This window comes from Hyperoodon ampullatus (assembly GCF_949752795.1).
Source record: "Hyperoodon ampullatus genome assembly, chromosome: 14".
Classification (NCBI taxonomy): Eukaryota; Metazoa; Chordata; class Mammalia; order Artiodactyla; family Ziphiidae; genus Hyperoodon; species Hyperoodon ampullatus.
In genome coordinates this window covers 76,465,068-76,478,917 of record NC_136927.1, presented here as the reverse complement: position 1 = coordinate 76,478,917, position 13,850 = coordinate 76,465,068, and the positions used below count along the sequence as shown (strand labels likewise).

At 39.6% G+C, this 13,850-nt stretch overlaps 1 protein-coding gene across 5 annotated transcripts in view; it reads right to left on the bottom strand.

The window, feature by feature from the left end:
- ARFGEF2 (ARF guanine nucleotide exchange factor 2) overlaps window positions 1-13,850 on the bottom strand; it is a gene marked incomplete at its 5' end in the record, with an annotated part of 96,899 nt that overhangs the window by 23,382 nt on the left and 59,667 nt on the right. For all 5 annotated transcript variants that reach the window (XM_079719569.1, XM_079719565.1, XM_079719566.1 and 2 more), the window contains 5 exons: window positions 7,172-7,323; window positions 10,139-10,308; window positions 10,411-10,451; window positions 12,315-12,414; window positions 13,554-13,701. In XM_079719569.1, coding sequence (XP_079575695.1) covers window positions 7,172-7,323; window positions 10,139-10,308; window positions 10,411-10,451; window positions 12,315-12,414; window positions 13,554-13,701 — 611 coding nt within the window. The remainder of the gene's footprint in view (window positions 1-7,171; window positions 7,324-10,138; window positions 10,309-10,410; window positions 10,452-12,314; window positions 12,415-13,553; window positions 13,702-13,850) is intronic.

Below are 13,850 nucleotides of genomic sequence, written 5' to 3'. Positions count from 1 at the left end.
GAACCAAAGTTGGGACTGCCTGCTTCTGACTTGTTAAGTAAACAATACATAGACTTGTGATTTAAGCCACTGTTGGTCAATTTTTCTGGCCCCAAACATTTAGACTAATATACTCATAATTTTGCCACCCAGAGATAATGATTCCTAAATTCTTAATGCATATCCTCTTAGGTTTTTGGGCAGAGATATTTGTGGATGGCAAACACATACACTTGGATGGGAGCATACATATGTAACTTAAGATGAATATTTTAAATTTAATTATTACAAAACAAAACATGAAGACAGAAAAAATGGTCCATTTTCTGAAGCAGCTGCAAGGTTCAACATGGTGTGACCTGGATATTTACAACAGATTAGCACATATGTCTTTCAGACATGTATGATTATGGGGTGAACACTATTATCTCACAAATAGCGAGACGCAAGGCAACACAAACCTAATGCTTCTATCGCACTAGCTTTGAAAGTCATTAGAGTGGTTTTAGGAGGAGAGACTTGGCTTGCAAATTTCATCTGGCTTAGGATAACATTCATGCTTGTCTGCTGGACCTATACTAACTGATAATAGGAAAGGTTGCTTACAGAAGGCAAGGAGAAAGTTAAAAATTAGCTGAGAGTCCACAAAGAAAATTTGCTACCTGCAGATAATGGAGGACTGACTACATACCTAGGTGACTTTAACACATAATACCAATGAATTCATAGTTTTCTCTCCCAGGAAAAAAAAGCAACTTGTTGGCAAGAACCATACATATTTATTAAAATGTTTTTTGCCTCACTGTTAAAAGTAATAAATGATGACAATAAATGTTTTAGAAAATGTAGGGAAAAACATAAAGAAAAAGATTCTTTTATATGATGCTATGGCATTTCATATGGAGAGATATACTATATCACAATCTTTATTATTACACTGACTGCCCAATTCTATAACCTGCTCTTTTCACTAAGCGACTAAGCATTTCTCAAATTACAAACTTTCTTTTTTTTATTGAATTTTATAATTTTATTTTATTTTTTATACAGCAGGTTCTTATTAGTTATCCATTTTATACATGTTAGTGTATATATGTCAATCCCAATCTCCCAATTCATCCCACCACCACCACCACTTTCCCCCCTTGGTGTCCATACATTTGTTCTCTACATCTGTGTCTCTATTTCTGCCCTGAAAACCAGTTCATCTGTACCATTTTTCTAGGTTCCACATATATGTGTTAATATACGATATTTTTCCCTTTCTGACTTACTTCACTCTGTATGACAGTCTCTAGATCCATCCACATCCCTACAAATGACCCAATTTCCTTCCTTTTTATGGCTGATTCCATTGTATATATGTACCACACCTTCTTTATCCATTCATCTGTTACTGGGTATTGAAGTTGCTTCCATGACCTGGCTATTGTAAATAGTGCTGCAATGAACACTGGGGTGCATGTGTCTTTGTGAATTATGGTTTTCTCTGGGTATATGCCCAACAGTGGGATTGTTGGATCATATGGTAATTCTATTTTTAGTTTTTTAAGGAACCTCCATACTGTTCTCCATAGTGTATCAATTTATATTCCCACCAACAGTGCAAGAGCGTTCCCTTTTCTCCACATCCTCGCCAGCATTTGTTATTTGCGGATTTTCTGATGATGCCCATTCTAACTGGTGTGAGGTGATACCTCATTGTAGTTTTGATTTGCATTTCTCTAATAATTAACGATGTTGAGCAGCTTTTCACGTGCTTCTTGGCCATCTGTATGTCTTCTTTGGAGAAATGTCTATTTAGGTCTTCTGCCCATTTTTGGATTGGGTTGTTTGTTTTTTAATATTGAGCTGCATGAGCTGTTTATATATTTTGGAGATTAATCCTTTGTCCGTTGATTAGTTTGCAAATATTTTCTCCCATTCTGAGGTCTGTCTTTTCATCTTTCTTGTAGTTTCCTTTGCTTTGCAAAAAAACCTTTTAAATTTTGTTAGGTCCCACTTGTTTATTTTTCTTTTTATTTCCATTACTCTAGGAGGTGGATCAAAAAAGACCTTGCTGTGATTTATGTCAGAGTGTTCTTCCTATGTTTTCCTCTAAGAGTTTTATAGTGTCCGATCTTACATTTAGGTCTCTAATCCACTATGAGTTTATTTTTGTGTATGGTGTTAGGGAGTGTTCTAATTTCATTCTTCTACATGTAGCTGTCCAGTTTTCCCAGCACCACTTATTGAAGAGACTGTCTTTTCTCCATTGCATATCCTTGCCTCCTGTGTCATAGGTTAGTTGACCATAGGTGTGTGGGTTTATCTCTGGGCTTTCTATCCTGTTCCATTGATCTATATTTCTGTTTTTGTGCCAGTATCATATTGTCTTGGTTGCTGTAGCTTTGTAGTATAGTCTGAAGTCAGGGAGTCTGATTCCTCCAGATCCCTTTTTCTCCCTCAAGACTGCTTTGGCTATTCGGGATCTTTTGTGTCTCCATACAAATTTTAAGATCTTTTGTTATAGTTCTGTAAAAAATGCCATTGGTAACTTGATGGGGATTGCATTGAATCTGTAGATTGCTTTGAGTAGTATAGTCATCTTCACAATATTGATTCTTCCAATCCAAGAGCATGGTATATCTCTCCATCTGTTAGTATCATTTTTAATTTCTTTCATCAGTGTCTTATAGTTTTCTGCATACAGGTCTTTTGTCTCCCTAGGTAGGTTTATTCCTAGGTGTTTTATTCTTTTTGTTGCAATGGTAAATGGCAGTGTTCCCCTAATTGCTCTTGCAGATTTTTCATCATTAGTGTATAAAAATGCAGGAGATTTCTGTGCATTAATTTTGTTTCCTGCAACTTTACCACATTCATTGATTAGCTCTAGTAGTTTTCTGGTGGCATCTTTAGGATTCTCTATGTATAGTATCATGTCATCTGCAAACAGTGACAGTTTTACTTCTTTTCCAATCTGTATTCTTTTTCTTTCTTTTTCTTCTCTGATTGCCGTGGCTAAGACTTCCAAAACTATGTTGAATAATAGTGGCAAGAGTGGACATCCTTGTCTTGTTCCTGATGTTAGAGGAAATACTTTCAGTTTTTCACCACTGAGAATGATGTTTGCTGTGGGTTTGTTGTATATGGCCTTTATTATGTTGAGATAGGTTCTCTCTATGCCCACTTTCTGGAGACTTTTTATCATAAATGGGTGTTGAATTTTGTCAAAAGCTTTTTCTTTATCTATTGAGATGATCATATGGTTTTTCTTCTTCAATTTGTTAACATGGTGTACCACACTGATTGATTTGCGTATACTGAAGAATCTTTGCATCCCTGGGATAAATCCCACTGGATCATGGTGTATGATCCTTTCAATGTGTTGTTGGATTCTGTTTGCTAGTATTTTGTTGAGGATTTTTGCATTTATATTCAGTAGTGATATTGGTCTGTCATTTTCTTTTTTTTGTAGTATCTTTGTCTGGTTTTGTTATCAGGGTGATGGTGGCCTCATAGAATGAGTTTGGGAGTATTCCTTCCTCTGCAGTTTTTTGGAAGAGTTTGAGAAGGATGGGTGCTAGCTCTTCTCTAAATGTTTGATAGAATTCACCTGTGAAGCCATCTGGTCCTGGACTTTTGTTTGTTGGAAGACTTTTAATCTCAGTTTCAATTTCATTACTTGTGATTGGTCTGTTCATATTTTCTATTTCTTCCTGGTTCAGTCTTGGAAGGTTATACCTTTCTAAGAATTTGTCCATTTCTTCCAGGTTGTCCATTTTATTGGCATTGAGTTGCTTGTAGTTGTCTCTTAGGATGCTTTGTATTTCTGCGGTGTCTGTTGTAACTCCTCCTTTTTCATTTCTAATTTTATTGATTTGAGTCCTGTCCCTCTTTTTCTTGATGAGTCTGGCTAATGGTTTATGAGTTTTGTTTATCTTCTCAAAGAACCAGCTTTTAGTTTTATTGATCTTTGCTACTGCTTTCTTTGTTTCTATTTCATTTATTTCTGCTCTGATCTTTATGATTTCTTTCCTTCTACTAACTTTGGGTTTTGTTTGTTCTTCTTTCTCTAGTTCCTTTAGGTGTAAGGTTAGATTGTTTGAGATTCTGCTTGTTTCTTAAGGTAGGCTTGTATAGCTATAAACTTCCCTCTTACAACTGCTTTTGCTGCATCCCATGTTTAGCATCGTCGTGTTTTCGTTGTAATTTGTCTCTAGGTATTTTTTGATTTCCCCTTTGATTTCTTCAGTGATCTCTTGGTTATTTAGTAACGTATTGTTTAGCTGCCATGTGTTTGTGTTTTTTACGTTCCTTTCCCTGTAATTCATTTCTAATCTCATAGCGTTGTGGTCAGAAAAGATGTTTGATGTGATTTCAATTTTCTTAAATTTCCTGAGGCTTGATTTGTGACCCAAGATGTGATCTATCCTGGAGAATGTTCCATGAGCACTTGAGAAGAATGTGTAACCTGCTATTTTTGGATGGAATGTCCTATAAATATCAGTTAAATCTGGTCTATTGTGTCATTTAAAGCTTGTGTTTCCTTATTAATTTTCTGTTTGGATGATCTGTCCATTGCTGTTAAGTGAGGTGTTAAAAGTCCCCCACTATTATTGTGTTACTGTCGATTTCCTCTTTTACAGCTGTTAGCCATTGCCTTATGTATTGAGGTGCTCCTAGGTTGGGTGCATATATATTTATAATTGTTATATCTTCTTCTTGGATTGATCCCTTGATCATTATGTAGTGTCCTTCCTTGTCTCTTGTAACATTCTTTATTTTAAAGTCTATTTTATCTGTTATGAGTATTGCTACTCCAGCTTTCTTCTGATTTCCATTTGCATGGAATATCTTTTTCCTTCCCCTCACTTTCAGTCTGTAAGTGTCCCTAGGTCTGAAGTGGGTCTCTTGTAGACAGCATATATATGGGTCTTGTTTTTGTATCCATTCAGCAAGCCTGTGGCTTTTGGTTGGAGCACTTAATCCGTTCATGTTTAAGGTAATTATCGATATGTATGTTCCTATGACCATTTTCTTAATTGTTTTGGGTTTGTTTTTGTAGGTCCTTCTCTTCTCTTGTGTTTCCCACTTAGAGAAGTTCCTTTAGCATCTGTTGTAGAGCTGGTTTGGTGGTGCTGAATTCTCTTAGCTTTTGCTTGTCTGTAAAGCTTTTGATTCCTCCATCGAATCTGAATGAGATCCTTGCCGGGTAGAGTAATCTTGGTTGTAGGTTCTTCCCTTTCATCACTTTAAATATGTCATGCCACTCCCTTCTGGCTTGTAGAGTTTCTGCTGAGAAATCAGCTGTTAACCTTATGGGAGTTCCCTTGTATGTTATTTGTCATTTTTCCCTTGCTGCTTTCAATAATTTTTCTTTAATTTTTGCCATTTTGATTACTGTGTGTCTCGGTGTGTTTCTCCTTGGGTTTATCCTGTATGGGACTCGCTGCACTTCCTGCACTTGGGTGGCTATTTCCTTTCCCATGTTAGGAAAGTTTTCGACTATAATCTCTTCAAATATTTTCTCGAGTCCTTTCTCTCTCTCTTCTCCTTCTGGGACCCCTATAACGTGAATATTGCTGCATTTAATGTTGTCCCAGAGGTCTCTTAGGCTGTCTTCATTTCTTTTCATTATGTTTTCTTTATTCTGTTCCGCAGCAGTGAATTCCACCATTCTGTCTTCCAGGTCACTTATCTGTTCTTCTGCCTCAGTTATTCTGCTACCGATTCCTTCTAGTGTATTTTTCATTTCAGTTATCGTATTCTTCATCTCTGTTTGTTCTTTAATTCTTCTAGGTCTTTGTTAAACATTTCTTGCCATTTTCTCGATTTGCCTCCATTCTTTTTCCGAGGTCCTGGATCATCTTCACTATCATTATTCTGAATTCTTTTCCTGGAAGGCTGCCTATCTCCACTTCATTTAGTTGTTTTTCTGGGGTTCTATATTGTTCCTTCATCTGGTACATAGCCCTCTGCCTTTTCATCTTGTCTTTCTGTGAATGTGGTTTTTGTTCCACAGGTTGCAGGATTGTAGTTCTTCTTGTTTCTGCTGTCTGCCCTCTGGTGGATGAGGCTATCCAAGAGGCTTGTGCAAGCTTCCTGATGGGAGGGACTGGTGGTGGGTAGAGCTGGCTGCTGCTCTGGTGGGCAGAGCTCAATAAAACTTTAATCCGCTTGTCTGCTGATGGGTGGGGCTGGGTTCCCTCCCTGTTGGTTGTTTGGCCTGAGGTGACCCAACACTGGAGCCTACCTGAGCTCTTTGGTGGGACTAATGGCAGACTCTCGGAGGGCTCATGCCAAGGAGTACTTTCCAGAACTTCTGCTGCCAGTGTCCTTGTCCTCACGGTGAGACACAGCCACCCCCCGCCTCTGCAGGAAACCCTCCCAACACCAGCAGGTAGGTCTGGTTCAGTCTCTTACGGGGTCACTGTTCCCTCCCCTGGGTCCCGATGCGCACACTACTTTGTGTGTGCCCTCCAAGAGTGGAGTCTATGTTTCCCCCAGTCCTGTTGAAGCCCTGTAATCAAATCCCGCTAGCCTTCAAAGTCTGATTCTCTAGGAATTCCTTCTCCCACTGCCGGACCCCCAGGTTGGGAAGCCTGACGTGGGGCTCGGAACCTTCACTCCAGTGGGTGGACTTCTGTGGTATAAGTGTTCTCCAGTTTGTGAGTCACCCACCCAGCAGTTACGGGATTTGATTTTATTGTGATAGCGCTCCTCCTACCGTCTCATTGTGGCTTCTCCTTTGTCTTTGGATGTGGGGTATCTTTTTTGGTGAGTTCCAGTGTCTTCTGTCGATGACTGTTCAGCAGTTAGTTGTGATTCCAGTGCTCTCGCAAGAGGGAGTGAGAGCACGTCCTTCTACTCCACCACCTTGAACCAATCTGGGTCACACAGTTCTTGACCCTGTGTGAGGCTGCTTTGGCAGTGGCTCTTTCTCTGAACTCCCTCAGCACCCAGACCCCCGGTAAGGATGCATGACATACTTCTATTAGATGCAGTTGTATGATCTGCCCTTCTGGGAAAGGTTACACATAGATCTTAGTGTGATTTACTTAGAGACAATAGGTGTGAATCAAAGGCCGCTCATTTTATTTGCTTCCGCCAAACAAGAGAAGAAAAAACGAATCGTGTGGTTAGTGTTAAGAGACCTTTTTAGACCCCCAGCAGGGATTTGACTAAGGGTCTTCCAGAATAATGCACATACCTGTTTTTCTTCATGATATGCTCAAAGGGCCTCAGAAAATCTTTCTGGAAACGGAAGTTGGCTAATTCTCCCTTCTCAAGAAACTTCATGGAGAGCTGCCTTAATGAGTCAACAGCAAAGATAGCCACATCCTCATTGGGGTTACAGCCAACCTGAGCAGGAACAGGAGGTGAGGTGAAATAGGCACAGTGGAACAACTATGGATTTGGGGTTCTGAACCTCAAACATGGACAGCCTGCCTTCAAAACAACTGCTCTGGGAAAACACACCTCAGGAGGAAGAAAAAAGTATTTCTTGGCATGAGCTGGACAGTTTTAAGGTTAATGACGAAACACATTTAATTAAACATGCTTTCAAAATATGCTCACTTTGTGTCTCTGTGTCACATTTTGATAATTCTTGCGATATTTCAAACTTTTTCATTATTATTATATCTGCTATGGTGATCTGGGATCAGTGTTCTTTGATGTTACTATTTGCAAAAAGATTAAAACCTACTGAAGGCTCAGGTGATGGTTCACATTTTTTAGCAATAAACTAAGGCATGTACATTTTTTTGGTTGTAAAATTAAAGGTATGTACATTTTTTTTGGTTGTTGCACACTTTATAGACTACAGTATGGTGTAAACGTAACTTTTTTATGCACTGGGAAACCAAAAAAATTCGTGTGACTTGCATTACTGCGATATTTGCTTTATTGCTTTGGTCCGGAACTGAACCCGCCATATCTCTGAGGTCAGCCTGTATACTGAATGGATAAAAAATAATTAGCTTTGGGGAGGGTCTGGTTGAGGGGTGCTGATGGTCAAAGGTGTTTTTAGCTGTAATTTTTTTTTTTTTTTTTTTGCGGTATGCAGGCCTCTCACTGTTGTGGCCTCTCCCGTTGCGGAGCACAGGCTCTGGACGCGCAGGCTCAGCGGCCATGGCTCACAGGCCCAGCTGCTCCGCAGCATGTGGGATCTTCCCGGACTGGGGCATGAACCTGTGTCCCCTGCATCAGCAGGCAGACTCTCAACCACTGCGCCACCAGGGAAGCCCTGTAATTTTTTTTTAAGTGTTCGTGTAATGTTGATGTAATTAGAGACTAATAAGAATACTATTCCCCAGCTAAAAATCCCTGGCTGCTTCAGGAATACACACCACGCTTACTATGCAGCTTTGCACACCCCAGGACATATTTGTGCCCTAGTTTAGAAGAAGAGAAACATGTGACTGTCCCAATGACTGTCCTAGAATCCTGAGAGTTCTACTAGGCCATTTACTTCTTCAAACCCACAGGATTTTCATGTGCTCCGGCTCCCAGGGGGAAGCAGAACATCCTTCTGAGGTGGTGGAAAGAATGATGAGCCCCAGAGTGAGCAACTGAATTTTCCACAACTTTGTGCTTAACAGCACTGATGAGACGGAGTGGACATTTGTAATGAGGTTGACAACCACGACATGTCTAATTACTACCCGCCAGCCTAGATCCGAAGCTTGTCATAGGCTTGGACAAGAATACAAGGTGCAGTCATGGTAATGGTTCACATTTTTTCTCTCAAACAAGTTCATATCAGTGATGTCCACTAAGAATTTATTTACCCACAATAGTGGGAAAGATGGTTGCTGAGCTGACTGATTACTTCAGACGACAGTGTTACCACTCGCTCAACAAACAGTTGCTCTGGGGCATCTGCAGGCTCTCATGGCCACCTCCTCACTGAGGGTTCAGAAAGGTCACCTCCGGAGAGGCCTGACACACTGCACTGCCTGACCCTTTACCATCAGTTATTTTATCATAAAATCCAAGGAGCTCCAGGAGGGCAGGGACCTCATCTGTCTACTACCTGGTACAAGGCACTCGGACAGTTTGGTAAACAGATGGTGTGCTGAGAGGTACCTTACTTAGAGCTGATAAGGAAGCAAAGTAAACAAAGAACTCTGATTAGCTGATGGACCAAGTTAGAAGCAAGACTACATGTGACAATGCCTCATTTCACTGGGGTTCCCCAGCTGCCCAGAAAAGCCAACAGTACCCAACTCTTCCCAGTTCACATTTAGTGACATCACACTGCTAACCTTCCATCGAGCATGGGGCGGTGTTCACACCATAGAAATCAGCAGACGCTACAAATCATTTACCAGCGCTCTACTGCTTGTTCTATATCCCAATGACAGATTGCTTCTTCTTATGATTTTCTCCTATTCAATGTAGAGAGGGCAATTCTCTTTTGGATAAACCGTCTTTTATTAACACTATTTTTAAGCATCTCTATTACAACTCTTTATCTCCAGGCCTGAGAAAATTTTTTTGAAATCATGAAATGTGTTTTGGTAGCAAACAGTGTTGTTAAGCTGTTAGTTTTCCCCTAAAAAGCAAATGACATTACAGATACAGACACTCATATACATAAAATATATTCTGATTTCATTTGTTCAATTTACATGTACATGTGCCTATGTGTATATAACGAAACCTCGAGTGGAGAAAAATCTGGTTTTCCCTCCATGGTTTTCAGTTTTAGAACACAGAAGTCTCTGGCTTGTTTCTGATTTAAATAAATGTTAGTTTCCTCAACAAAGGTTTTAGAAGAGTGGTGGCAAAGGAAGCCAGAACACAAGAAGTAGTGACATTTAGAGTGAAACTACTGATATAAAGAACATAACTTAATCTTTGGTCATTCAGAAGGTGCTTCAGGATTTCACAATGCTTTCAAACACCAATGTCTGTCCAGTGACTATAATGATTTTTGTGGTGTAAGCCTACCTCCTAAGTATGGGATATTAAAGTATTTTAGATACAAATGGATTTTTAATTCATTCTCCATGCGCTCTATCAATATGTAGGTATGCTACGAGCTGTTCTCCACTCCACAGGGAATGTGAATTATACGCACCTACACACTCAATCATTTCTATTTTGAAGTTAGTTGCCTGCCTTTTTTTTGGACATTGATGCAGTGGGGTTTTTGAATTTGAAGAGTTACCTTATTGAAGTGATCTCCAATCACATGCCATATTCGGGACCACTGTAGTCGGATCCGATTCATGTTGTAGTAAGATATCTCCACAATCTTCTGCAAGCTGAACATGCGGGGGTGGTGGGGGGAAGCCAGCTCATCCATGGACACGGCACACAGCCAGCGGACAAAGTCAACTATAGGCCAGACCCAACAACACACGCGAGGCCTCGTTAGTAATGGTCAGACAGTTATGATAGGAGGCTTCTGTAGTTGTCACAGGTGAGTCAAATACATACCTATTGCATTTCCATCCAGTCTGGTAGAGCCAGTAAAAATTCTAGGAAGAAAATTCCAGACATAAAAAAATAAAAATTAGACTTGGAAGCTGCAGCTTCAATTTCAAACACTCACAAAAGACAGAAAGGAAACATTTCAGGTGTGGCACTTCCACTAACATAAACAATGAGGCATCAGAGGAACGAAACTGGTCAATGAGCTGAGTTGAGAGCTGAAATGCTTATACTGATAGGAAGAGAAAGTGACACATCAAAAGGATGGGGGAGAGTCAAGATAGGATAGCATGGAATGTCACGACAGTGGGAATGGCAGACTGAGGACCTTTAAAAACCAAAAAAACTGGCAAAAATTTAACAAAATCAACTCTTTCAGAACTGAACTCTGGAAACTACCAAAGGCTTGTAAAAATGTTCCTTCAAGAAAAATGGCTGAATCTTTAGACAGCATAGAGTTGGATCATGTTTATTTTCATTCATCCTGCCAATCTCATTTTAGCTTCAAAGACACAAATAGGTTGAAAGTAAAAGTAGGAAAGAAGACACAGCATGCAAACAGTAACCAAAAGAGAACAAGAGTAGCTGCACTGATATCAGACAATGTAGACTTAAGACTAAAATCATTACTAAAGACAAAGAACATTTTATAATGATAAAAAGTTTAATCTGTCAAGAAAACCTAACAATTATAAACGTATGTGCATCTAACAACAGAGCCCCAAAATCATGAGGCAAAAACCACAGAATTAAACGGGAGAAATAGACAATTCAACAATGTCCAGAATCGGCAAACCTACACAAACAGAAAGTATATCAGTGGTTACAGGAACGGCGGGAGAGGAAATGGGGAGCAACTGCAATAAATGCAGGGCTTCGTTATTGGGGGTGATGAAAATGCTCTGAAATTAGATAGTGGTAATGCTTGCACAACTCTGAATATACTAAAAACCACTGAATTGTACATTTTAAAAAGAGTAAGTCTTATGGTGTATGAATTATATCTCAACTTAAAACAATTTAACAGCACACAAAAAGGTGCTAGGCAAGTTACTATTGCGCACTATCTGGCTAAGGCAGAAAAACAGGAAAGAAATGTGCGGTTAATGGTACAACAAACATTTTGTTGTATTAGCCTAAACCTAAGGGGAAAAGTAGGGAAAACTCATCAAAAGTACATTACAGACAATATCTCTGTTGGAGAGAAGCAGAAAAGCAACAAGAGCAAGGTGATCAAAATATGCTGATGAAGAGTTTAAAATTCTAGGAAAATTGTTCTGAGAGCAATACAAATTATGTCATAAATTCTATACTGCTATCATTTCAGAATTATCTATATTTAATGTACATGATTAATCAATGGTAGTTTTCAGAGGTTTGTTGATTTTAAGAAAATTCCTATTTTAAGCCCTCATATATAATGAATATCTTCAAATGGGAATACCTGTATTTCTCCTGGATGTTTAGGTCAAGTTTTAAGTGAACAGAAACAGTGGGAAGGTTTTGAGGAAAAAGAAATGGAGATGTCAACTTGTCCAACTCTCACTCATGGGTAGGCTTAAATCCAAAACTCTTCTTGAAATTTTTTAAAAAGTAATTTCTACACTAAGGAAACAAGGTGATTTAAAACACTAGCACAAGGAAAAACTCTTGTTTTTGAAATAATTTGGTCACAGTTATAATTTTAAAAAAGGTTATGATACAATTCAAGATCAAAATCCAAACGAATGTGAAGGTAATTAGTAGCTGTGGATCATGTGTGCCACTTTTAATCTTTCCTAGTTTGAGTAATCTAGAACTGACAATACTTACAACAGTCAAACAAATTAGTGATCATTCATACCCAGTAAATATACAGAAGATGCCAAGCCACTGGGTAGTCCAGCTTCACTGGAGAAGAAAATCATTACCTGTCTACAGCTACGACCACACTCTGTGAGCTGGTCTCACCGACTGATTCCTGGAAGCTGGCCATCTGTCTTTTGTCCACTCCACCACTCACCAAATTACCTGAAACACAATGCACAAAATCAACGGTGTTTCCAAAACAGTGAAGTATTTAGAACAAAGTATGCTGTGATATCCAATATGCACAGACAAGAAACATAAGTGAGAATGGTTTGCAGGCAAAACAAACAAAAAACCCCCCAATGATGACAGAATAAAATTAAACTCAGGTTTTGGCATTTGGCATTCAGAATACATTCTTATTAGAGGCTCCCTGGCTTGTACCATTCATCTCCCTTTCTTAAGCGTCTTTTACATTTTTATAGTATTAAATGTCTCTTTTTAGGGAAACAAATTCAAATTGATCAATACTAACTCAGCACTCCTAGAACATGTAATGGTTTCCACACGCAGAAGGTCTGGAAAGCTCTCTAGGATTTCACTCCAGTCACCCTCATATACACCCCAAGAAGTAGATGCTATTACCCCTCCCCCAATTTCAGAGTCTGTGCTTTTATACTGTACTACTGTGTGTGGGACCTAGGAAGCCTGCTCTCCGCATCAAATGGCCTGGGTTTGAAACCTACCTCTGCCACTTCCTCATAATGTCACCTTGTTCAAGTCACTTCACCCTCTGTACCTCACTTTCCTCATTTACAAAATGGGGATGATAACAGCCCCAATTTCACTGAGTTGTTACAAGGTTTAAACGAATTAAAATATATAAACTGAGTGCCTAGAATGTGGCCTGGCATGTTTGTTTACCCTTTTTACTATTATTATTGTTATATCACGGACAAGAGAGTCTCTCAGTTCACTGTATCGCCAGAAATAATTCTACTTTGATAAGAACATCAGTTAACAAAAGATGAACATGGAAGAGAGGTTGAATCTACCTTTGAAAATCTAGAGATAACACACACCCACTCCTCGAATACCAGATGGCTTTCCCTCCAACATATTTATATGTATAGAAAGAAAAGTAATGCACCCTGCTGATGTTGATAAAATAGGCATTTACTCGACAGTTTAATCACAATTTAGAGAGCTGAGGCAGCACTTCCGCTTCCATCAACAAACATACTGTCAGCTGGCACGTAAGGAAGAGACAATCTACGGGACAGTCCTGATGAGACAAGAAGGGTTTCGTGCCGGTTAACTTGTGAGTCCATGACGGCTGGCTGGGGGGCCTGGTATCTTACCGAGGCCAAGGCCCATGAACTCTTCTCCCGACAACGTGTGGCCCTTCAGGCTCCCTTCTCTTTCACGCCCGGATCCAGACAGGTAGCGTGTCTTGACACCGGTTCCTATCAGCTGAGCGAGCTCCAGCTGGCTGATGCATTTCAAGATCTGATGAAAAGAAGGTGTGAAGAGATGAGTTCCCATTTCATTGGCTGAAAAGGGCACTATCATCTTAAATTAGCCACTAGAGAGTTCTCTGAAACAAGCAGCTTTTCAGGTGAGAATAAAATCTGAGGGTCTCAGACTGGCTTCCTTAG